Source organism: Cariama cristata, unplaced genomic scaffold (assembly GCF_000690535.1).
Source record: "Cariama cristata isolate BGI_N322 unplaced genomic scaffold, ASM69053v1 scaffold6442, whole genome shotgun sequence".
NCBI lineage: Eukaryota > Metazoa > Chordata > Aves > Cariamiformes > Cariamidae > Cariama > Cariama cristata.
This window is the reverse complement of record NW_009604332.1, coordinates 68,335-93,682: the sequence shown is the minus strand read 5'-3', so window position 1 is coordinate 93,682 and position 25,348 is coordinate 68,335. Positions and strand designations below refer to the sequence as shown.

The 25,348-nt window shown below is 42.1% G+C and overlaps 1 protein-coding gene across 1 annotated transcript; it reads left to right on the top strand.

The window, feature by feature from the left end:
• Nucleotides 1-2,163: 2,163 nt before the first annotated feature.
• Nucleotides 2,164-21,180, top strand: RASSF6 (Ras association (RalGDS/AF-6) domain family member 6). The gene is made up of 11 exons (XM_009695544.1): nucleotides 2,164-2,338; nucleotides 6,999-7,088; nucleotides 13,350-13,428; nucleotides 14,534-14,685; nucleotides 16,645-16,736; nucleotides 17,196-17,380; nucleotides 17,725-17,826; nucleotides 19,057-19,108; nucleotides 20,023-20,141; nucleotides 20,230-20,327; nucleotides 21,105-21,180. The coding sequence occupies exons 2-11, from the start codon at nucleotides 7,018-7,020 to the stop codon at nucleotides 21,178-21,180; spliced, it is 1,026 nt and encodes a 341-aa protein (XP_009693846.1). The 5' UTR covers nucleotides 2,164-2,338; nucleotides 6,999-7,017.
• The last annotated feature ends 4,168 nt before the right edge of the window (nucleotides 21,181-25,348 follow it).

Sequence of the window (25,348 nt, the reverse complement as noted above, 5' to 3'; positions counted from 1 at the left end):
ATCTCTTCGTTTTTTCCATTTGAGATGTTCTTCTAGCTTTAGCAGTCTGTTTGTTAATGATTTGAGGCCAAGTTATTGAACAGCTGAACTCCAACTTCCAATTATTTATTAACTTTAAATTATTTGAATATTAATCATGCAACGAGCCAGAAATGTAGCACAGCCTTTAAAGACCAAAGAATCGTCACATTCCCTGCCTGTTCTGAAGAAATCATGGTTACCCTTGCGTTTAAGGGATGACATGGTATAACAGAGCTGTGGCTTGTTCTTAGATTTCTGGGACATATAAACTATGTTTGTTACGAAAGATGAAAAAATAATGCTCTCTGTGCATTGATTACTTACTGTCCTATGAAAGGAATAGAAGAATTCTCTTTCTTGGCATTTACAGTGAACTGATCCCTGCTATGTGGCCCTAAAGACTTTTCCCACACACTCCCCCCACCTCAGCCTCCATGTGATACCTGTTCCTGGTTTGCAAGGACCAGTCTCCACGAAGTACTTATCAGGTATTTGTATGCCTCAGATCGGATCAGAACTAGGCCATTGGTAGGAGTAGTTCAAGTGTGAGAGTGAAAACTAGAAACAAATCTGAGCCATGTTCGTGAAGCCAATGTAAAAATCAACACACCTGGTTTAACTGGAAGTGAGAATTACAGTCCTTCATTACAATCAGGTTTTTTCACTGCTTTGCTGTACTACTTCTTAGACATCTTCTCATGGGTCTGAGTAATTTAAGCATTGAGTTTTCAAAACTTACCTATAAACTTAAAGCTATTCCTGAAAAACAAACAAAACCTTAAAATTTGGGAGTCAGTGTGAAGTTTGAGTTACACTGAAGGGTTAACATCACTTTACCCTGTTGTAAGCTAATAATCTGGTCCTCAGTTCTAAAAATACTCAGATACCTCCTGGTACCCAGCAGCTTCGCGATGAAAGTGCCTAGTGGGATGCCACGCTTGTCAAACAGATAGATTTGACATTATCTTGGTTTAGAGACTTGAAGGTGCTAGGCTGTGCTTGCGCTCTGATCCAAGAGCATCAGGCAGAGTGCTGAAGTGTCTGCAGCTGTGACAGGCAAAAATCAAACCTCTGGTTTTAAACAAGTTGAGAAGTTGTATGGGTTTGTGTTAAACAATTACAGAAGAGATGGAGCAGTTCCAGAGGATGAGCTTGGTGAAGCTCCCAGCCCAGTGCAGCAAGGAGCTCCTATGCTGTTGTGAATTGAGCAAAAAAATCTTGTATGTTGACTCCTTCCTGTGCTTTGAGAGACTTCCCGATGTCATATATATCAATGAAATCCTGATTTAAATATTTTTCAGGTGCAGAGCTAGAAACTGCAGCATAAACTGCAATCCCAGTTATCAAGTATGTTGTGTTGTGTGTACAGCAGTGAGTGTAGCTCTTGAGAGAAGTACAACAGAGGATAATGATGCGATCAGGAATCAAGTATTTATGGGTCTGTTCTGCCTCTCCCTAACATAAAATTATATAAAGCAGAAGTAACTTGATATAAATCGCAATGCAATAAGATGGATATGAAAGCAAATTCAGGCTCAGTGTTTTCCATGCTGTTCTCTCTGTGGCCCAATAATTTCCAGTTTTAGGCTTGATTTTGTGATGGGCAAACAGTAGGGACTTGGAAGGTATGTGTTGGCTCAAGTATTTTTTTTACAGCTTAAACATCTGCTTATATGATTAGCTGCTGAGCAATTAAGCTAAGCAGCAATGCATTCTCTCTTACAGACAGAACTCTTGCTGAGTAAGTAATATATATAGCTATTATACAGTTAAGCAAAACATTGATTATGCAGGTGTGTGTGAGTAAGTGATCAAGCTGTGTTGTCACAATTTCTGTCATAATGCTATAAATCCATATATCTATACTTGGGCATGATGCCATTGTATTGGTTATTGCACTGAAGATTGGCATATATCTGGAGAAGGAAAAATGACTTTATCCTATGGGTTAGGAAACAGATACGTCAAGAGGTTAAAGGATGACAGCGCTTTCAGCACAGGATGTTTCAGAGTGCGCCTCGTCAGCAAACGATTACTAAGAGTCAGCAGGTTGCCTCTCATTATAAAGTTAGTGATTAAAGTGTTAACTGGAGCCTCCCCGTAGGTGTAACCATGACTAAGGGAGCGCTCCTGTCAGCCCTCGGAGGAAGGAAAGTGGGTAGGTAAATATTCCCGACATGCACCCGGGTGCGGGGAGTGTCCTGGGTTTCCAGCACTCCCAGTTCGTTAAGGAAAATAGTAATTAACAGCTCTGTGGGTTCCATGAAGCAGCAGAGGTAGCTGTCAGCCAGGGCGATGCTGTCATGCCTCTTCCCGGGCTCAGTGAAAGGTGCTTCTCTGCTTCTCCTCCTCTGATCGTGTGCGCAGGTAAGTGAGATGTAAAGCTGGAGCTCTTCTGCTTGCTGTGTAACCTGCAGTGTCAGTAGAAAGAGAGATCCTTCGCAGCCACCCAGAACTCCAGCCAAATTCCTTTTGAGTTGTTAGGGTGCCGGAGGGAAGGAGAAACGTTCGGTCAGAAATTCTCGTCAAAGAAGTTGCTAAATCTTGAGGTGGCTTGTGTGAGTCAGAGTTGTGATTAAAACGGGCAGATAATAGGTAGTGCTGCTGCTTGGCGTGTACGTGGGCATAACCCTCGGCTGCCCTTCATTCAGTTGCTGGTGTGATTTAAAAGGTTATATTGGTGACCTTGTCTGTTCTTTTTGGCGGTTAAAAGCTACCTTTCCTGAGTGACCTGAAACAGAAAGTAACTTCTCTTCATAATAATGGGCTACTTAGTGTTTGAAATAGATTTGGTGCAAGCCCTGCTCTATCATCATTGGGTGAAGGGAGGGAGCTTGTGTATGTCTTCCCTCACCACTCGGAAAGTTAAGGGGCCCTATTCACAGATAAATACCAGCGTCCTTTTGGTTTCAGTAATCAAAGCCCGTTCTGAACCTGCCTGAGCAGAGGGGTTACGCTGTGTTTGGTGTTCAGGCAGTGCTGTTACTGAGCTGGAATGTCGCATTTAATTTTTTAAAAAGTGTAAAAAAGCCTGCAAGACAAAGAAAAAAACCCATATTTTTAATGGAGAAAATGCAAGTGTTTGGAATAAGTACTTTCTTTTGATTAGAGCTTTGCTTTGGTGCTGAGGACATCTAACTGGAAAAAAAAAAAAAACAAAACAAACAACCCACAACATCAAGGCTCATAGAACTAGACTGTGTGACTAGGTAAAGACTAGTAAAATTATTCTGCTGATACTGAATTTCTTATGTATGTGAATAAATCCTAAACTCATGTTTTTAGAAACAGATAATGGTCCAAAATTTTGCTGAATACCGGACACTTCTGGGTTTAGGAAGTGACTTGGGTATATGCGCTATTGTGCCTACAGCGCAGAGCTCTTTGTGCTGTACAAAGCATTGGATGTAGCTGTTGTTAATAGCTAAGTTAATAGGCAGCTGAGCCTTGCAGTTTCTATACAAGAAACTGAGAATGTTCACTCCATCCTGAGTTCCTGTGGTTTTGGAGCAGCTTTGGGAAGCACTGGGTCAAAATACCTAGAAATCTTCAGGGAGGTTTGGTTTTTTAAGTTTCCTTAACACTGATAGGAGTTCTGTGTAGCGCACAGCTCACTCTGCAGTCCCTGTCTTAATATATGGATGTGCCAGAAAGCGCATCCAGGCTGTTGGATACAAATTAAAATGCTGCTTTGCTGCTCCTGCTTGGCTCAACCTTGGACATCAGGTGTCCCTCTCCTTCCAGCCCTCCTCTACAGTTGCCTCCTTTTATCCTTGTGTAAAAATCTGTGTGGCCGTTTGCTCTTACCTTTGCTTTGTCATTCCTCCACTGTCCTGTCCCTGTGCTGCCCCTTTAAGCAAATAATTTTATTAAGTACAGTGATCGAATTTAAACAAGTCCTCTCGTCTGCCTCTCCACTAACATTTTGACTTTTTCTTGGAAAAAAACCCAACATTTCAGGTAAGATACAAATCTTACAGAAAAGTAAAGTTTGGTACCTTTGTGAGATTTATCTTGTGCTGTGATGTGACTGTTGATCCTCTTGCAGCTTTGGGACTCTGCAGTGGCCTTTTTTTCCCTTTCCATCTCCTAGACTTTTCCAGTAGTTGCAGTCTTCCTCTAGAGTTGCTCATTTTGCATCTGCCCTACTTCTCATTTTTTTTTGTTTCTTTTCTTTCCTTGCAAAAGTATTTTAGGCTTCAGTGAAACTTCCTCGGAGCATTAAATTTCTTCTTAAAGTTGCAGGGCAGGAGGTTAGTCCAGCCAAGGTCCCACTTTCAAGGTCTTACCTATCTGAGGGAACTGTGTCATTCTAGTCCAGTTTAACATAATGATGAAGACTCCTGTCTGACCCCAAGCAAGTCAGGAGACAGCTTTGAATAGATGGCCACAACCATGTATTGTTGAAAGAGCTGGAAAATTAGCATGTTTTGGTGGGTTCAAATCAAAGGGAACCATGGAAAAAACACATTTCACTTCTATATGCTTCATCAAAAGAACTACAGGGAAGTAACATGGAAAACAACAAAATACCATGAGGTGATAAAAAATGCGACAGCTTTGTGGATTTATGGAGCACCAGAGTAAATATACTGTCATTTGTGGTGTCAGATAGTGGTGTTGGGAAAGTCACTGCATGTTCTCAACCCACAGGTTTCAGGGTTAACTAAAAATAACGGCTGCAAGATGTGTGTAGCCAAAACGTGCCTACGGCAGGGATACATGGAGAAGTGTTTTATCTGTAGGGTGAGGTGGAAGTGTGGAAATCTGTTGTAGAAGCCTGATAAGAAGAGTTGGTCATGTAACTGAGGAAAATGTCATAAGCATTTTTTGTGCTTCTGTGCCAGCTATAGAAGAAAAGGCCAGTCTTTGGGCTAACTGGGCAGTGAGGGAGAGAAAAGGGGGAGGCGTTGGTGAACAGTTGTTCCCATCACCAGCTACTCTTCTGCTTTGTTTCACTGTCAGCATTTTAATGGCATCCAGCTGATTTAAGATACGCTCAAGGTTTTTGAGGCAAATAATTTAGTAAGAACCATGCACTGTGTAGCAGTGATAATCTCTTTGTGTGTGTATAAAGATCACTTCTCTCGATCTGCGGAGATCAGCTTTTTCTTTCACACGAATAATTTTAAGGTCAAATTCTATTGAAAAGAATGCAACCATGACCTATGAAGTGGTGCTAGAGCTTGCTAGAGTCACTGCTCTATGTTTAATTGTGGTGACTTGGCTATCCGTTCTTCTTAACATGTTGCTTCCTGACAGATGGGAGGAAACTTAAGTGTACATCCAGTTATTCAAGTGCCAATGTACATAAACTCCTCTGCATCTTTCAAAATTGTTTTGAAATTACACTGGCATAGGCAATTGATTCAGTTAGAAGTATTAGTAAATCACATAAAATCAGGCTTCAAGGTGTGGCCAATGGTTACTAAGCTTATTTCAGAGGCAGAGAAACAACACAATTATACTGGTGTACAGCAGTCTCTTCCTTATATACAAACTCCAGTCTGTACAGAAGTCCCTGGGCTTACTTGGCTTCCAGGTATGTTTTTGCCTTGATGGATGTCACCCAAAGGATAGTGGATATGTGGGATTCTTCTGATCTTTGCAGTGAGCTACTGATCAAGCACTGTTAGAAACTCCAGCTGCTTGCATGAAGGTCATTCTGGTAGTGCACTCTAGAGGTTGTGAAATAAATTCCTACATGTTTTGTAAGGTGAGGATAATGTACTTTGATGCAAAACTTCTCATTTATCCATTTTTTTTTTTTTAGAAGCCATTAATCTAGGACTATGGAAACTTCATGTAACTTCTTCTAAAAAAGCAGCTCCATAGTGTAGGATCATTTGCGTGGAAGCTAGGTGCTTATTCTTTAGCTAGCCATGATCTTTTCAAGCTTGAATTTCTTTTCTAAATTGATTTTCTGAGAGCTGCTTGTCATTAGTACTGTAGACAATAAGCTGCTTTTCGGATGTCTTTGACCAGGCTCCATCCCATGCCGTTTGAAATCAGATTCTAGTCAGTCTCATGGCATACAGGAGAACGAACATCGAGTGCTGTTAGGCAAATTTCTCTGTCATCATGCCCAAATAAGAGAGAAAGAGAAGTGGAATAATCAACTTTCAATGTAGTCTTTGGAGGCTTCACTGCTTTGCATGGAATTCGCTTCCCCCTATGCCCCCATCTGTGTGATGCCACTTCTTGGGCTGAGACTAAGTTTATTTCAGTGCAATATCAGTTGTCAGTCTTAAGCCTCTGAGTCTCTTCAGTTACATTCCTCAGCCTGCCTTTTCTTCTCGTACCTGAGGGGAAATGAAAGCAGCCGACTCCATAATTAGCCTTATTGAAGAATGCGTTGTTGGAGTCTCATGGGTCTGGCTTATTGCCTACACAATGTGCTGGAATCACTACATGGAGATCTGTAAATTATATTGCTACATTGCTTTAATTATAGCCTTGTTCCCTCTTTAATATCTCACCTGCTTTCTTTGTGTGCTGCAGGACACTGCCAATGATCAACACTTCTTCTCTCGTCTAGTTTTATGAACCTGGTTAAGGGTGGTTTGCTGAGTCACTTTTTTTGGTGACCCTGGGCGATGCTCTAGCCATAATTAACAAATGAATCCTAACCAGTAAATGGGTTGCAGTCTAAGTCTACTAACAAGTGAAGCATAGTCATGGAGTTGTAAAGTAGTCCTAAAACTACTTGAGAAAGTCCTGGCGTATGTAGTACTTGGGATTTAAGATACTGTGATGTACTTGGTGGGAATGGCTTATGGCTTTTTTTACTAGGGGTGGGAAATGTTTTGGTATTAAAGTTAAGTACAAAGTAGTGAAAATATGGTACAGTTAACCCTTAACTTGAGTGTCCGAGTCTGTTTCACTTGGGAAACTAAGGTTTCCCGTTATTGTGTTCACTATTTAGTCTGTCTTAGTGGCATTAGTGGATATAATAATTTTTTTAACCTTTTGTTTAGATTCATCTCTTGTGAGTAAATGAAGAAAGTGACTATGAAAGCACACCACCTGCCCTCTGTTTCCATCAATGAGGAGAAGTTCATAACCAGGTACATTTTTTTTTAAAAAAAACCAAACACCAAACAACCAAAACAATTTAATGACTTAGCTGCTTGCTTTCAAGCTGCTCCATATTTACTCATTAACAGAGGATCCTGTAGAGAGCTGAGCCTGTAGCAGCAGTAATTCCTACAACTTGCTTTCTGTGAAGTGTCTACAGAAACAAGTTGTCCTTTGTTTGGATTTCCAAGAACAGAGCATTAAAGCTTTTGGTCTGTGGATTTTCTTCATGAAGTAGAAGAGCACTTTTAGAGGATACTGAAACAAAATTCCAAGTTAGGGGAGAAGACCTTCCTGTCTTTGAAATCTATTGGGACTGAACATGAGCTCCAGTGTTTCACTTGAGCTTTACTTGTTTAAGGCATGGGCTTTGGTCTGTAGCCCCAGATGGCAGGCGGCTTTCTTTGCAGAAAGACCCATAAGGCTGCCAGCTCTATTCTCTGGTGAGTGAAAGTGGTTCTTTAACCTACTTGTAAAAAGCTTGGAATTGCACTCAAACTGTATTTTGTGGGATGTTTTTCCACAGTTAAATATGACTGGTAGGGATTTTTCCTAATGCTGCCATAAACCCTGAGCTGCCTTGCGTATAGCTCCATCCTCTTTTTAGGGGATTAATTTTTCCCTTGTTGGCGAGAGCGCAGGAGCTGGAAGAGAGGGCTCTTTTTCTCGCTTCATTTCCATCTCCCTTGATCTTGCTATGGGAAGAAGCTAACTGTAAATGCTCCCAGGGATGGAACCTGTGATAGAGTTTTTCACACTGCCATAGGTATTTCCATCTGAATCCTGGGACTTTTATATGTGGCATGAGCAGTGCTGTTGATTTCTCCCTTTTTAAGGAAGGGTGTTGGAGCTCTGCCCAAAGCACAGAGGCAATAAATGCATCTCTCCCCTTCTCCTAAAGCCTTGTTCCTTCACACTGCTGCTAATTTGGGACATAGTGCTTTTGTGTCAGAGGTAATTAATCTGTGTGAACTTTCATATACTTGGCATACAAAAGCATTTGGAAACGTACTAGATGAACCAATGTCTCTGGGTTTTTATTCCCCTGTATATTTTCCTGTTCAAGTGGTGAGACGTGGAACCTGGTGAAGACCCTTCTGCATTACAGTCATGACTTAAAGTACTGTTCAAGTTTCTTTGCCTTGTGGAAAAACAAATAAGTGCTTCAAGGATCAAAAAAATATTCCATATGCACTCAAGCTTGCCTTCAATGCAATTTCCAGACTATTGTTCCTCATCTATACCTTCAATCTGCTGTTGCGTTACTCCTCTTCCAGTTGTGTCATGCAAATCTTGCTGATGTGGCAAGCCTGCTGTTTGGGAATTGCACAATGGCTGGATCAAAAGGCTGACCAAGGCATATGGGATTATTTGGCTGGCTGAACTATTGTGTCTTTAAGCATAACTGCCATAAATATCCATGGATAAATGCGTAGAGCTCAGGAGAAGAGGACACAGGTGAATTGTCCGGGGTTAGCATTTCAAGCATTTCAATCTGGACTCTGTTGTGGTTTACCACCAGGGCACTTGACCTTAGAGCTCGCTTGTGTCCTGCCTTCATTACTAAGAAAGTGATGAATCTGCAGTAAATGTTACCTTTTTTGGCTTTGTCTCTAAGTTGTTCTACCAGTTACTTAACTTTGGCTTCCATTAATGGCTGCATTTGGCTGCTGCCGCAAAGCTGTGCTATGAGGAACAGTCTTGCAACAGAACAGAGCCTCTGGTTTTCTGGCAGTGTAACTGAAGAGATGACCATCTGCCTCTTGGTTGGGGCAGTCTTCGTGCCTTTGTAAAGATGTGTTAAAATAAGACTCGTTCTGGAACTAGTAGACTGGTGCATGTATTATTCCTTTCTGGGGCTAAAAAGTAAAGAAAGATTTTTCTTTTCTAATGTCTCCACTACATAAGGACAAACAAGTCAGTGTGAGCTGCTGTTAAATCTCACCCTCGGGGCTTTTTCTGATTGCTTGTGTGGTTTGTCACTGTTGGTTGCACTAAGGCAGGACTGAAATCTGAAAGATGTATTTGTGCAAACTTCTGGGGAAATTAATGGAAAGTTTTTTCTAGACAAGGCAAGAAACAAAGTAAAAATCTTCAGAGCTTGCTCTGAGAAATGGAATCTGCCTCAGAGATAACCCTTACCACCTCACTTAGTGCTTTTAGCCTATGATTTTATTTGCTTTTGCAGCCAACACAGACTGAGAGTAATAGATGGGCCTCAGTGTGACCCAAGTCCGTATTTATTCCTAACCTGTCCTCAGGGAACTGATCTCCCCAACTTTCTACCTGGAAAAAGCTTGCAAAATAGCAGCTGTCAATAAAGTGATTGCCAAAGGTATTAGGCTTCAAAGTATAAAAAGACTTATGTTTTAAGCACCTCACAAGCAGGATCAGCAGGTCTATGGCAACCTACATCAAACAAAGCTATGTATCTCTTACTTGCATGTTAATCTCACAGTGCATCCGGATTTTGCCTGTGTATGAGCAGAAGATGTGCTTATCTTGCTTGCCTTTAGCCAGCATGATCCAAATTTTGCTTGTACCTGATTCATATCTATGTCTATTAAAACTTCACCTCGTGGTGGGATAACCTGAATGCAGTCCCTCATAGCTCATGAGACACAAAGAACCCGTAACAGAAAGGCTTTCACTGCCTGTATACTACGGTTTGAGAGTAATGTGACTTGAAGTAAATGTTGAAAATGCTGTTTTGGACCCCAGTACTCTGACAAAGCCGCCTCAAAATATTTCTGAGGGAGTTGGAGTAGGTTAACAAAGTAAATAATTTACATCCGCAGTGTTAGATGGGAATGCAGTTAACCTTGTTGAGCTTAGTGGTGCAGCCCTTGTCCTAATGTTACCTGCTGAGTAAAAGCCCTGTTTATCTTTTCCCTTCTCACCACAGGAAAAGGCTCACCAAGCAACGGGACACTGCCAAGTCCAGTTTATGAAGTGCAGTAAGGGAGGGATGGGTATGCCAGGGAAAGCTTTTCACTTGCCCCTCTGCCCCACGCACAGCATATAGACATTAGCTGGCCTCCCTGCTGCCTCCACTCCCCTCCCCAGCGTGTCAGCCGCCAAGGCTGGGGAAGGTCAGGTTCCCACTGCCCAGTCGCGATGTCAGGCTCTCGAGCAGCCGTGTCCATCAGTCCCACACGGGTGTGTTGCTTTGACGCGATGTCAGATGTCTGCCCGCCTCACCCTGAGGGAGCAAGCAGGTGCTGCAGGTCTGTATCCCGTGGAGAGACTCGCAGCATGATGCAGTTCTGTTCAGCGTTGTTGTGCAGGTGCTTTGGGTATGTACGAATGGTAGGAGGTGACTGAGAAACCCACTCCTGCGTGAGGCACCAGCTTTGAGCTCTCGGATATGTGGTAGAGAGGGGAGGTTGAGGTTGGAGAAAGTGCACGTATGTCATAGACACAGAAGAGGATGTAGGCTGCTGGAGTAAGACTACGACAGTCCTAGAAGATACTTTTGTTGTCTAATTGGTATTCTTAAAATCATACGCTGCTGGAGTAAGACTACGACAGTCCTAGGAGAAGATACTTTTGTTGTCTAATTGGTACTCTTAAAATCATATGCAGCAGTTTCCAACCAAAATTATTTGTATTTCTTTGTGTAATCGATCCTTCTCCTATTCTCTTGCACTGATTTCTTGGCGTTTCTTAACATCTAAGGTGAGACCCCCTGAGCAACACTGCTTCTTTTTTTATTTTTTACGTTTACACAATCAACTGTGCAGCCATTTAAAGAGTCAGTTTGAGCAAATTGAGTCACAACCTGATCAGAGAGAGATGCTATGAAATAATATTCACTTCACCCCTGAAAATATCTTTCTAAACTACTTTGCAGTGATGGGCAAGCCAATCCTATTCCTAGGGGGGAGATCACTCTTAGCTTTGCCATCTCTGATAAGAGTGCCACTGTCACCACTGATACTGTCCTTGTGTTCTGGGACATGGGTGTGTTGTGTCTGTTACAGGAAAGCAAAGGTTAATTCTGCTCAAACTATTCATGCTGGTGTTTTTAATGCCCCAAGGCTGTACTGTAAAGTTCCTATCTAAATGTATCTCACAGAAGGTGGTGGGTAATACTTTGCATATAGTTTTGGTCCATATATTCCTGCACCTCCAATGTTAGTTCTTTGTTGTTCTTGGTGAACTCTGACTGTTAAAATACTAAAATGTAATTTCTACTGAGCGTCATTCCCATGTGTGACTGGTTTTTCAGTGACGGTGCTAGAAGTCAATTTTTGGTTTGAGGGTGGGTTTTTTGTTTTGGTTTGTGGTTTGGTGGGTTTTTTTTACTTAAAATCGGTGTAGGAGTCGTAACAGCATTTCTGATCATACATGAGACTCGAATAGTTTCAGTAGATGCCTGTGGAACTTACTGTGAGAAGTTTGCAAATGCTGCCTGTTTTGCATGTGGTTCAGTTGTTATATCTCATACTACAGAAAAACAGGAAATAATAGACACTATTTGGAAACAAACTTGGTGTCTTCACTCGCCACTGGAAGGCAGTACATTAAACCATCTTGATTGTCAGTCATTTCATTTGATGCTTAAAGATTGTCCGTGAGGAAGCATTCATATGCTTCTGTGCAATTGTTTCCCATGCGTAATTACGTCTGCTGGTGTGAACTGCTTTCTTGAATTACAGTCTAAATAATCTTTGCTCTTTAATTGGTGTGGGGAAGAGCATTTCATTCTTGATGGTCCTGAAACACATATCACTTAATTCTGTCTTTTTTTTTTTTTCTTGGTCCTCCTTAGCCTGAGCTGCAACTTGCTTTTTGTCTTCATGGTTCATGTCACTTATCACTCCCCCTGCTCTTCTTTGGACTTTGTCAACTTGGTGTGTATCCTCCTCCAAAAGTAGTGCTAAGGTGGCACAGTACTTCGACCAAATTCGCCCTTGAGCTGTAACTCAAGCAGCCTTGCTCTGAAGAGGGTATTCCCATGTGTATCTCCTTGTATGGTGGTTACTTCTTACAGTTATTTCAGCATGGCACTGCCGACTTGGGATCAGCAACTGCTTAGCGGTAACCACGGGTGCTTTTCCATAGTGCTGGTGCCAAAGCAATCATCCCCCAGCCTGTCTTTGTGCGACGTGGCATTTATTGCTTCTTGCTGGTTTCCAAGGGCTGTATGGGCAGCGTCGGCGACACAGGCTGTCGGTAGCCCCAGTGCCGTTAGCTCAGGTGGGAGCGGGGTTTGCAGTGGCTGTTGGCAGAGAGCTGGCGTTGCCCTGCGCCGTGCCTGTAACCCGCCCGGGATGCGCGGGAGTCCTGTCTGTGCAACCACAGGCTGCTCAGGGGCTCGGAGGGTCCAGCAGCCCACTTGCTGCTGAAATTTCCCAGGAGGTTTGGAAATCACGTAGTTAAAGTCCAGTAGCTAAAGTTTGTCCTGTCCAGACAAAGTTACCAAAGGGAGAAGGAGGCGGCTGTGGCTATAATTTGGTTATTTTGGAATGTTTTCTGAAACTCTCTTCTCCTGCAGTGTTGTGAGTTTATCAGGGACAGAGACAGGTACAGTTACCTCCAATGATGGTTCTGAAATACTAAGTTTTAAATATTATTAGCACCAGTGTGCCTCACATTGCCTTCCTGCCTCAACACAGTGTTTTCAAAGCAGAATGTTATGCTGCTTTTTTAAATTGTGTTGTGAATTTCTGTTTGAAATCCGAGATGATGGGCAGGCTTATAATCCTTGCTTATTGGCAGAGGTTCTCTGCATCTCCATCCTTTCTCCTCCGAGCAAAGATTTATATGCTTCAAGCAGAAGGGAACTGAAATGTTTTTGTCTAGGCACACTTTAGATCTTTTGAAATAAGAGTATCTGAAAAAATATAAAACCTCAATGGAAACCATCATGAGGGAAAAACAAATTGTAACCTAACTAAAATAATCTGCCACGTTAGTACATGGGAGTGTTGTTCCTGTTTGCTTTCCTCTCGTGACTATAACAGAAGTCCAAAGTACAAGTTATTCTGGGGCAATATTATTAACATCACATCAGACCGTGACTAATTTCCTCTGTGTATCAGGTCTTTAAAGAAGCAACTTGTAAGCAACCCAGTACCCTGACAAAATTTTACTCCTGGAAAATGATGTATTAATCATTAACAAACCTGCACAAAGATACAGCGGGTAACACAGTTACGGGGTGTTACCCAGCCACTTAGCACCTGGATTTTACAGTAACAGATGTTAAAAAAAATTATTCTTTTCATTATGGTCTTTTATTCTAGAGAGCAGCTCAGTTCTCTTCTGAAGACTTACAACTCTTACTATTCTGATCAAGAAAATCTGCAGCTGTCACATAATCAGGTAAGGATCTATGTAAAAATAATACAAAAAGCACAATGTAATAGTAGGAAAAGCGCTAATGAGCGCTGATGTTTAGTTTGGCTACACTGAACAGTGTCAGATGCCTGTTGTGTGTTCAGAGTAGTGGGAGTTTCAGATTTCAGATTTCTAACAGTGTGATCTCCTTGCATGCCATTCCTTAGGGTATCACAGGAAATCATTCTTTGGGTTGACCTCCCAAGTCTTGTCTTGTAAGCTGGGAGGGAGTAGTACTGCAAGGATTTGTGGGGTATGTTTTCCCCCCCACCTCTTCAGCTTGAACCCACGGTGTGTAATGGCAGGGCTGCTGTCACTTGCATTAAGGAGAGAGTGCCGCTCTCTCCTTGAATGTGAACCGTTAGTGTAGAGAAAATGCTTGTGAGCGGAGCCCCAGGAGCGCATCCATCCTCTGTGGAGACCAGAAGGGCCTGTGGAGCTGAAGGATGGATGAAATTGTGAATCGTGTCTGATACCACAGAGTCCCTGGTTTAGAGGTCTGAACTTCCTTCTCCTTCACAAGCTGCATTTCTGTTTTGCTGATATCAAGACCCAAAAGGACATTAGAGCAATTCTGGGCAAAAATGACCTGAAAATGGGCAGCCCTCACTTTTCTGTCCCAGCTCATTCTGCAGTGACAGTGTTCTATGTCAGCAAGAATGGGGACCGATAACAGGTTTTGGACTGGTGTGGTACTTTGCGTCAACAAGGATGATTTCATTAACCACTTCTTCCTCTTTTACCAGCAGTTGTTCTTCCCCTTTACCACCTTCTTAGCACCCTGGTTTCAGAAGAACTAGTCATCTGAGTAGAACAAATAGGATTTGACTTGTAATTGTATGGAATTATGGACATGTTGGTTGGAAATCCTCCTGGTCAAAGTCAAAGCAATGTTGACACGAGATCAGGTTAGCTGCAGCTTTAGCTAGCTGTTTTGGAAATATCTTAAGTACGGAGATTACACAGCCTCTCTAGGTGTCTCGTTCCAGGGCTGTGTCAGCCTCGGATATTTCATCGTATTCCTGTTACTTTGAGGGGAAATTGATTATGATTACTTGATTATTATGCAGTCCTCATTCTCTTTTTCCAGCAAGAAGGAAGCAAACCATTTATTGAAGGAATCTTGTCAATATTTTGGGGAGTCCGACATCCTATCCGATTAAAAATTCAGGATGAGAAGCAGATACCCTCTTTTGTAACCCTGAAGTCAACAGAGAATGTGGGTTTGTTCCCCAGTAAAAGGTAATGTATTCACTTCCATCAGAAGGAGGCAGGGTAGTATTTCAAGGCAGCTCATGTAGGTGACTCCAATGGATATGGCTGGTGGTATATCCCAGATTCCCCAAAGGCTGTGCTGGTTGCAGGCACAGCAGTACTCTGACTGATGTGGTCTTTCAATAGCTGCTTCTGGGCAGAAAGGTGCATCCTTGGAGCATCTTTGTCTGGCTTTTCACTTAAGAAGAGTTGAGAAGGTGGAGGAGGCTGCTCTTGTCTATGCTGACTATTCCCATGCAAGTACTGAGAAATTTGTGTATATAAAAATTTACAAATGCCCCCCCCCATATGCATGTACACCTAATAACCTTGGTAGCCCCTGAAAGACCTCATGTCGGTGCACATTCTACAGCATGAAGCAAAAAACTGGTAGGTTAGGGCTAAGTGAACCTCTATTGCGGGTTACCTTCCCAGGTACTTCAGGTATGAAACCATTGCTTCTCAGGGCAAAGTTCAAGCCAGGGAACGACTACTGGCTTTGTCCGTGCAAAGTCTGCTGTTAAAGCCTCTTAGAGATAGACACAGATCAGCTGCTCCTTCAGGCTGCTGCCTGTGACATTTCACATCAGAGTGCATTGTGCTGATCTGACTCCTGCTAGGCTTGCCACATCTTTTAAAAACTGATGTAGGTTCCTAGAGTATTTCTTCTTTCTGTTTTAAACACTATTTCCCAAGCCTTGGTTGGTGAATTTTGAATTGTAGCTGATAAGCTGAAGCTGGGTAGTGTGTAACATGGAGGCTGCGCCAATGTTTACCTGAGTGACTCCCTGATAAGTTCTGTATTTCAGAACTCGTTTTCTTAATTATCCATTGTCTTAGATTGCCTGTGGTGCATGTTTGAATTGTGGATTTAATTCTACCATCATTGCAGCTGTGGACTTCCAGTAAAGTCAGGGACAGTCTTCCTCCTCTCTCTTGCTGTTGGAATTGAGGGTCGTAGCCAGACAGGAGTGACCACAAAGAACTCGAGTCCAAGGCAAACCTGGTTCCCTTCGTTTACTTTGACCACCAGGTCTACTGGTATGGGGTGCGTGTGGCCTGTAGGATAGGGACTGGTCTGGCAGTTAAAGTTATGCTTTGCCTTTTATTTCTTAAACTTATGACTGGTGGAGATCTGAATCTTAAAGTAAATACTAATTCATGATCACAGAAATGTGAAGCTGCCCGGACATGCTTTAAGGTATGTAGAGCAGCTCGGCTGTTTGATCTTAAATGAACTTTTTAAATGTATGGAACACAACTGGGATTGTCATTGGGCATGTTCGTTGGAGTTAGTTGAATATTGTTTTGAATATATATAGGAAATGAATTTTTAATATTTTCCTACAAATTGGTGTATTCTCAGTCAAAGCAGTAACTGGCCGCAAGACTTTCTGCTAGAGAGTTTATGCAGTGAATTAGGGGAATATTGGCATAAAGAAAGTTGGGGTTTAAAAAGGGCTGGATTGAATTCCCTGCTGTCGTACAGAACTGGTTTGGATAGCATGAGGGGCTAGTATGGTAATTTAATCTTTCATGTCCCTGTCTGTATAACAGACATAATGTGTCCTGTGACTATTTAAACCACAATATGTGTGTTTTCTGTGTGCCTACCTGGTATCCTACATGTGATTAATCCAGGGCATTGCTCTAAAATAGGTAAAGAATTACTGCAAATTATTTAAGGGACATTGTGGTCAATGTTCAACAGGCTCTAAATAGGATTGTCTTACATCTGGGATCCCTAGTCATACCACATCTTATTAACTAGTTTTATTACGACATGAACTAAAATTACTGGCTTCACAGACTGCATTGAGGTCTGTAGTTGTGTTCTGTAAAAGTCTGAACAGGGATAGGAATGTATTACATGAAGCCTGGCTACAGGATAAATTGAAATCACTGGGTTAATGAGGAATAATCAACTAGAAATGTTTGGTATTTCAGGGGAATGACACGCTGGGGAGAATTTGATGACCTACATCGTATTAGTGGGGAGACATCGAAATCTACTGAAGAAAGGCCAGACCTTGAGAAAAGTTAGTGTTGGTGCTCTTACGTTCACTAAAAATTCTTTGCTCTGTGACAGCGCAAAAATAACTTGACATGTTCGGCCTTCCCTACCAGTAAAGGGAAATCTTTTTCTGTCTCTGCTTGGCATCTGTTACATGCTGGTGAAACACTGACCGGTGACTGGGTAGCGGCAGCGTTGCTGTGCAGATAACTTTTCAAACAGCCAGTGCGAACAGGCTGTGCTTTCACCAAAGAAATAATTCCCAAGAAGTGAACAAAATAGCAACCTGTGGCCACTGCAGACAGCTTACTGCTCTTCATCATATGCCTATGCCTTGCTTCAACCCCACTCCCACCACTCATCTAAAAGAATTTTAAAAGAAATAATAAAAAAATCCCCCCACCAAGAGCCTCCTTCCTGTGGGGGTGCTGGCAAGGAGGGAGAGCAGCTGTACAATATGCTGATGCAGTCTCATTTTGTCCAGGTTATTCATGTTACAAAAGCCGCACTCTGAAGTCCAAGAGCGAGCAGGAACATGACTGTGCTACCCTGCCCAGGGCTGTCGGCCACGCTGCGGCTGTGCAGAAGAGGACCAAGTTCCCCACAATAGCGAGGACAGAAGTAGAAACTCACAAGTTTTCAATTAATGGCCACTTCTACAACTACGAGGTACGAATGTTAATGCTTGTCTTTCATCACCTGAGGTTGGGGATGGAGACAGATAAACATGTCCAGCAAGCTTCTGGACTCCTCGGCTTCCCCACTGCCCCCCTGCCTGGCCAGGCTCAGCCTTGGGGTCTGCCCCGCAAGGTGGGTGTTAGGTGTGTGTGACCACCGCATGGTGGGGGTCCGCAGCGGTCCTGTGTACCAGCGTGCTCTCCTGAGGACACTGCCCACCCTTTCCTTCATGACAACGGCAGCGTACCTGACAGCTGCCTTTGTCCCAGCCTTGGATCCTTTCGAGTAAGGCAGTCCTCATGCTCGTGCCCTTTTCCTGCTGTTTTTGTTCCTAGACGTCAGTTTTTACTCCAGCTTTTGGATCAGAAACGAAAATAAGAATAAACAGCCAGATGAGAACAAGACAAGTAATAGAACAATTGCTTCGAAAGTTTAAGGTAACTCATTGTGTTTGCAGAAGCAAGTGCAGCTGTGTTCTAGAAATGTTAACTCCAGCCCGTGACACAGTGCTGTGCGAAAGGCAGGGCTTCGCTGGGAGGGGAATAGGCAGGGAATAGAGCAGGTTAAAAAAACCCACACGGGGAATGGGTTGGCTTTATTTTATAAATGTTTCACGACTGTTAGAGTCTAGAAAAGTTATGCTGGGTGTACAGCGTACAGCGAAGGACGAACTCCAGAACCGCTTCCCTATAAAGTGTGCGCAGGAGGGAAAGCCGCTGCTGCGCTCCCATGCTTCCCGGCATGGATAAAGGCTGTTTGTTCGATGCACATGGCCCTGCTCCCCTCTAGTGACGGGCCCTAGCAGTTGTGTTTTGCTTAAAACAGGAGGGAATTCTCTTTTAGTCTGAGCGTCTGGGAGAATCATTCTGTTAGATCCAGGCACATAGAAAGCCCCAGAAAGTCAGAGTTAAAACTAGCGTGCAGGATCAGGGCTAGACAGTCTGAAAGTACTTAGAGTTTCTTTGGTACCATCTGCCATTAACATGATTATTCCTGGTCAGAAATATGCTTACCACTGGTGCTGTATGTTTCTCCAATGTCTTCATTCTACGTAGCTTCTTAGTGTACGATCTTTGTTAATTCTCCGTTTAACTTATCTAGAGATTTTGCTATTGCAGAATTACTTCATACAGTCAGTAAGACCCAATAGTGTAATACTAAAAGAAGTTGACTTCTATGAATAGTAACGTAAGGAATGGAATTACAGAGCAGGCTGTAAAGTTGTAGAGAGTAAGTTGAAAAATAAGTGTTCAAAAGGACTGCTGTTTTCTGAATGTGGTTGTGGAGGCAAGTGGATAGGAAGAGATCACATGGTAATACCCTTGGCAAGTCTGCAGGTCACCTGAAAAGAAAGTTGTATGAAGTAGTTAAGGATGCTCCAAGGAAACAAGACTGGAAAGATCTGGTGTTGTCTAGGAGGGCATGTTGCTGATTTGGGCCATGTAAGCAATTGTGAGGTAGTGGGGTACAGGGACAATAAAGATGGCAGCGTAGCTTTTGGTCTTATCCAAATCCAGTATCTTTTAACTTTTCAACAGACAGGATCCCAGTGTCAAACTTTGATCTAAACATCTGAGTTGAGAAGCACAGAGGATATCTGCTGACAGTGAAATGCTAGGAAAGTGAATCAGTCAGTCTGAATAGACTTTTTTGTTTGTGTTTAACAGATAGAAAACAGCCCACATGAATTTGCACTTTATATTATCCACGCATCCGGAGGTAAGCCAGACACGGCTGCGTGATCACTTCATCTCTAATTAATTATTCTCTGTGCGTGTGTGTGGACCACTTAACTTGGAGCGACAGGATTCAGCACAGGCATCTCGCCCTGTTTGGACAGCGTGGGTGCAGTGTGGTGTTTTGGCTCTTCGGGAGACCCCATAGAGATGTGTGGTCCTCTGATGGAGAGGAAAGCTGGAGTAACTGTGTTTGGGGTGCTTTCAGCATGCTGCTAGTATGGTTGGCTCAGCTAAACAGGCCTTTTTTTTTCCTGCATTTAGAGGCCATGTTTAAGATGTTCTTCTGCTCTAACTCTTGTTCTGCGCAGCCACGCTGCAGTGGTGGGATGCCAGGCTCCCGCTGGTGGTGTTACGGGGTATTTTAATGGACAGTTTTGGATAGTAGTCCTGGATCACAGGTGCCTAGTTACGAGTACTCATTTTTCAATGGAAAATGTTTACTTCTGCAACAGAGTCTACTGTGTTTCTTCAGGAAAAAGGAAATTTGATCCCTACTAAAAGGAATACCTGGAAGAATGGCAGAGAGAACTGATGGGCGTATACCTTAAATGTAAAAATACGAAGTTGAAATGATGTTTGAAAATTATGAAGTAGGTTTTGTTTTAGGGAGTCATGGTGCAAGCTGATGGGCCTTGGATTAGTCTCTTAAATGCTTACTTGGCTGCTAAACTGCAACTTCTTTGTGTTGCATCTACCAATTTCTTTCAAAATTCATAGTATGAGTTCAGTGCCACATGTTCCTGCAAATATATATTAGAGACTTACACAATTATTAGATACCTAACATCAGTCAAATATAGGATCTTTGTCAAGAAAAGAGACTACTGAATGCATGGGGTATCTAGAGACACTGCTGTATGTTCTGTGCATCATGACATCTCTTGTAAATCCCAGAAAAGAAGCAGCTGAGGAGTGGAGACATTCCCTTACTGCACAGGCTCTTGCAGGGGCCCTCGGAGAAGATTGCCAAGTTTTTTCTCATGGACAGGGATGTGGAAGAGATTAGCAGTGATGTATGTATATCATGAGTTCTAATAATTCACAGTATATTTCCCAGTTAGTATAGTTCCTAATATGCATTTCTTGTCATCTTCTTGACAGGTTGCTCAGTATATTCAATTTCATCTTCCCTTTTTGGAATCGATTCTGCACAGAATAAATGAAGAAGAAGAACAGGCGATTCAGCAGACGATTGCAAGGTAAATAGAAGTACAACAAGCAGGGTCACTTTGAGTCCGGAAGAATATTTACAATGATGGGTTGGCTGAAGAGCTGAATGCATTTATGTAACAGAGTGCAGTTAGAATACTGTGTTGTGACTCCTTAAGTGAAACTTGGTGGGATTTACAATCCCTTCTATATCCTGTGTACCCAGATGACCTGTTGCTGTTAGAGATTCCAGAATAAGTACTGACTACATACATGTGGTGGCATCTTTTAAGAAAATTTGTACCCTCGGGGTCACTTCTGTTTACTTCATTTGTCTTCTGAGCCTTGGACTAGTTCCTCAGTTTCTACTTGCTGCTGTGTATTTCCTGGGAAAGTAAAACGCAGTACGTAGGGTGGTACTATTTAGGCAGCATAGCTCTTAAGCTAGATTACTGCCAAAGTCTTAATGTCCCTTTAAATCTTCACTTCTGATAAATGGCATGAGTTCTTCTGATGGTAGCTCAAAATGCACAACAGGTACAAGTTAGGAATGCACTGGTATTTCTGAACATATGAGTCCTGAGGTCAAAAGCAATGAGAGGCTATACCAGCTGTGGATCTGTTATCAAATGACTGTCTGATAATCACTCTAAATTGAAGTGGTCAGGAAATGTAAAGGGAAAAAAAATAAATAACAACTGCCATTTTCTATCAGAAAAGCATTCATTACAAGATTTTTCTAGTCATCCAACTAGCATATTAGTATTTGGGTTTGAATTTTTGCACGATTCTGTTACTTACTTGAATTCTCTCTTTCTTCATCTCAGGTACCTAAAAGAGAAGAGTATGATACGCCAGCATCTTCATAGCCGAACTGTTAAAAAAACAGAGACTACTGTTTGATGTGAACAGCCTACTGCGAATACCCCACGCACCGCCTTTGCCAAAGGGAAGTCAGTATGTTTGCTCGAATGTGCCATGACTGAGGAGCACTTAAAGCGCAGGAGTTCAAAGTGCTGAAGTTTCTCTTGATAGTTATGCCACTGAAACTGAACCCGCTCCTCTACAGCTCTGGAACACAAGTTGGGAACCACCTAAGAAGATGCACTAGATCCCCCAAAATACAGATGCTGAATCTAGCTTGAAAATTAAGATAGGAAAAAAAATCCTGTGAAAAGCATGAGGCTTTAAAACCTACTATTTTACAAGCCATTACCAAAAGTCTAGCATATAAGAAAAATGTTGCAATAACAATGTGTTAATGTTCACATTTTCTATATGATTAAGCATATGGTTTTCCTTCTATTAGGGATGTTGAATTATTTTAGGAGGAAACTTCTCAGAGATAAGTACCAAAAGGTATTTATGTATCTAAGATTGCAGTTAGGCTCTTCACTTATCTTAAAAATAAATGAACAAAACCCAAAACTCTGCAAGACAGACCTGAAATCCCACTGGCTTCAGACTGGTAGATGCCTGACTTGCTTAAGCTTTGAGCTAGAGTTAGAAAAATATAAATGGAAACACTCCCACTTAATAGCTACTCAGCTCTTAAACATAAGAGGGAATTTATCTCTGAGATATCTTTTGAACTGCAAAGTAAGAACTCTCGCTAAATAGTGTTGCGTCTGCTTGATTGGGTTCTGGAAGGCACCTCAGCATTTATTGTTGAGACAAGTGATTCCATGTGACTTCTTGTGGTTTATATTCGTAGATGGAAATGAAAAGCGTTCAGTGCGAGAGTCTGAACATCTCGGCCGTGACAGGCTTGGGCTGGCAGCCTTCCCACAGATGCAGTGTTGGTACAGCCTGGCCCTGATGCAGCGCCCAGCAGCCAGCTATCGGGTCCTGTCTGGCTGAGTCGTGCTGTGAATATTAAAGCTCAAATTGTAGAGATGCAAATAACCCCCAATGTGCCCTCCTGTATTAGTTTGTCTTTTTTACACGGTATCTGTGTTTTGCCTCTGCTACCTTTGGTTTATGCAGGTAACAAAATAAGCACTGTGAGAGGGAGGAGATAAATGTGCAGAAAATGTTGCCTAGAAATCATGTGGAATAAATCAAATATGAAAACCTTCACACTGCCCAAGATGATGTTACTTGGATGGTAATTTAAAAATTAAAAGTCAATGTGCCAATTGAAGGTATCGTGGTTGGGGCAAGGGGTTCATTTTAATGTACAGTCTCTTATAGTCCAGTCCAGGAAAATAATTATGGGCAAGGGAGCAAAGAAAAATAATTCAGCAGTTAGGATGCCTGGTATTAAATAAGAGTTACCTTAGAGGTGCAAGTATAAGTTCCTTGAAGGAACAAAATTGTGCACGCAAGTGTCACTGAAACTTCCCCAGGGAGCCATTCATGTACACATTAGCCAACTTTTAGGAGGTACAAATCTCACCCTAAACCATCACAGGTCATACTTGTGAGGTAAGGTTAAATTGCAGTGAAGTCTGAAGTAGACCCCCGTCAAGCTCTCGGCCAAACCCAAGCAGAAGTTGGTGGTTCCAGCCAAGGCATGGATGGAGTTTTTGGTTCCTCCGAAGCCAGATGTGTTTCAAGCCCCAGCTGGCTCTGTTGGAGCACATGGAAATGGTGCTAGAGTCAGGACAGGAACAGAGCTCTTGGTCTGCATTTCTGGCTTTGTTCTGCTTAAATTACTGTAAGGAACAGGTCAGAATCCATTTACAAAGCAATTTTCAGAAAGCTCAAATTCATGAGCAGGGGAAAGAGCAGTCTGCGCTCCTGAGACAACAGCAAGTGCTACAGGGACCTCTGTGGGTGCTGCAGCACCTGTTTCTCATTTGGACCAGGAGAAAGATATTTAAGTATTTTTATGCAAATGGGCTATTTCTGTTATGTGTTCTGCTTTGTAAATGCTTGAGAAGTTGTATGAAGGTGCAGTATGAAAATACTGGTATGTGAAATATTCATAATTCCTTGGTCTGAGAGTAGAAGAGAAATCAATGCACAGACCATGTAGAAAAGAGAAAATATTTTCAAGCAAGGTTTCTCTAATTTTCTGTATACGTACGCAATTCCTAAATTAAGCCATTTTTGCCACCATCTGATGTTAAATACTTGAATCCTTTTTATTTTTTTTTTCTGAATTGGGAATGAAAGATGCTGGAAAATAACTATGGAACATAGCACAGATTATCTGGAGTCTGCTGGGTTTTAAGGGCTAGTGAAATAAAGCTGCAGCTTGGCTGTGGTATTAGTTCTTTGTGAATTCTGTGCTCATTTAAATGAATCATTTCTCACAAATACAGATAAGAGCAGGGGAAGAATTTATTCCAAAGCATCATTGGGTATTCAAGGTAACACAGCAATGGAAAACAGAGGTGACAGAGGAAATGGGGATTGCCTTTGAATTTGAAGCCTAAGTTATTAACCATAAAGACAGCAATTAGAGTATCTGTCTTCCCTGAATTTGTACTACTGAGCTACCCCATGAGAAAAATCCAAAGTTATCACTGGATTTCAAAAAAAAGCTGAAAACCCAAACCACCTACAACTTCCAGAAGACTGATCTTCATCAGAACATCAAATCTTAAGACACCACAGCACTAAGAGAAGCCTGAGATGGCCATCTAATCATTGTTCTGGTAGGGGAAACATCTCTGATGCTTGGGTAAAGCCTGTTAAATATTTGTGTCTCTTACAGCTCCCCACCTTTCCCAGGCCATCGATCCTGGTGCCTTGTTCCCCTTACTGGGTGCTGACTGGCTGCTTTCTGTCCTGGGATCAGGCTTTTTTGGGTATATGAAGGTTTCCAAGTTCCTGCCGCCTTTCTTATTAAAAAAACAGGTACCCCCAATCTATTTTAGCTTTCCTTTTGGTGTTTTCTGGATCATTGACTGTTGTTCTCTTTTCAGTGAAATGCTTTCTAGCGGTGAGGTACCCAAGACTTGTCCTAATGCTCTGGCAAAGTCCTTACCGGAGGTGAGGAAAATGAAACCATGGTAGGTGTCTTACATAGCTTGTTCTTCTGCTGATACCCCTGGTATGCAAGCACAAACTCAGACTTTCATCAGCAGCAAACACTGGTGACTCTTGGTCAGCTTGTGATTTGTTCTAACTGCGTCGATATCCGCACAACTCCCAAACTAGTGATTTTCTTTTCCTGTACTGAAATGGTGCGGCTGCTTAATCATACCTATGTGATATGTTAAATTTGTCCTCATAGAACATAGCTGTGTTTTTCTAGGCTATTTCTTTAGTTTGCCAAGACAATTTTGACAACAAAATGTTGCTAAGGGATGTGCAGCAGTGTGTCTCCGTCTTACTGTCAGCCACAAACCTAATGGATGGTTTTTCTTCTTATTTCTGAAATAAGAAGAATGAAAATGTTGCCTAGGAGTTTATACGGGATAGATTCCAGTAGGACTTGGTTTGGTCGACCTTTACAATCTGACTCTGAAACCTTCTCCCTGGTGGTAACACTTAAGCTGGGTTTGCATTTTATGAGATGTTTGTTTAGGTAATGTTTCTTTATCTTACAGATACTTTCAAACGCTCCTAGGATAACTTCTGCTAGGTACATCCACCGAAAGAACCTGATACCTGGGTGTCTCTTCCTTCAAGCCGAAGGTTTCCAGGAAAAGTATTTCTTTCTTTTAGTACTGTTTGCGACGTGTGATTTTTAACATGCCTTCTAATGTCTTTTAATGTAAAAAGAAAGTAAAAACCCCAAAGCTGTTTGTGTGTTAAAGCACCTGGAGTGTAAATTCGGCAGGCTCCCAGGGCTGTCTCTAAACAGCTGCCTGCTGAGCAGGTGTTTTGGCAGTCCATGTTCTGTCCTTTCCAGGACATCTTCTTTCTCACCATGTTTGGGATGCCCAAGATAGTATTTTTCTGTGTTTAAAGGCAACTTTACAACTTCCCTAGGGCAGCCCATATTAGTGACTGCATGTGTTATGTTTCAAAGGCATGTATGTATAAAAATGCAAAAATAATTATTTGATGATTGAAAAATAATTTAGAAGTGTTTACAGGCAGATTTTCTTAATTTGATCTCATTTACATTTATGCTTCGTAAGCTTAAGATTTAAAATGCCTTTTTTTTGCGTCT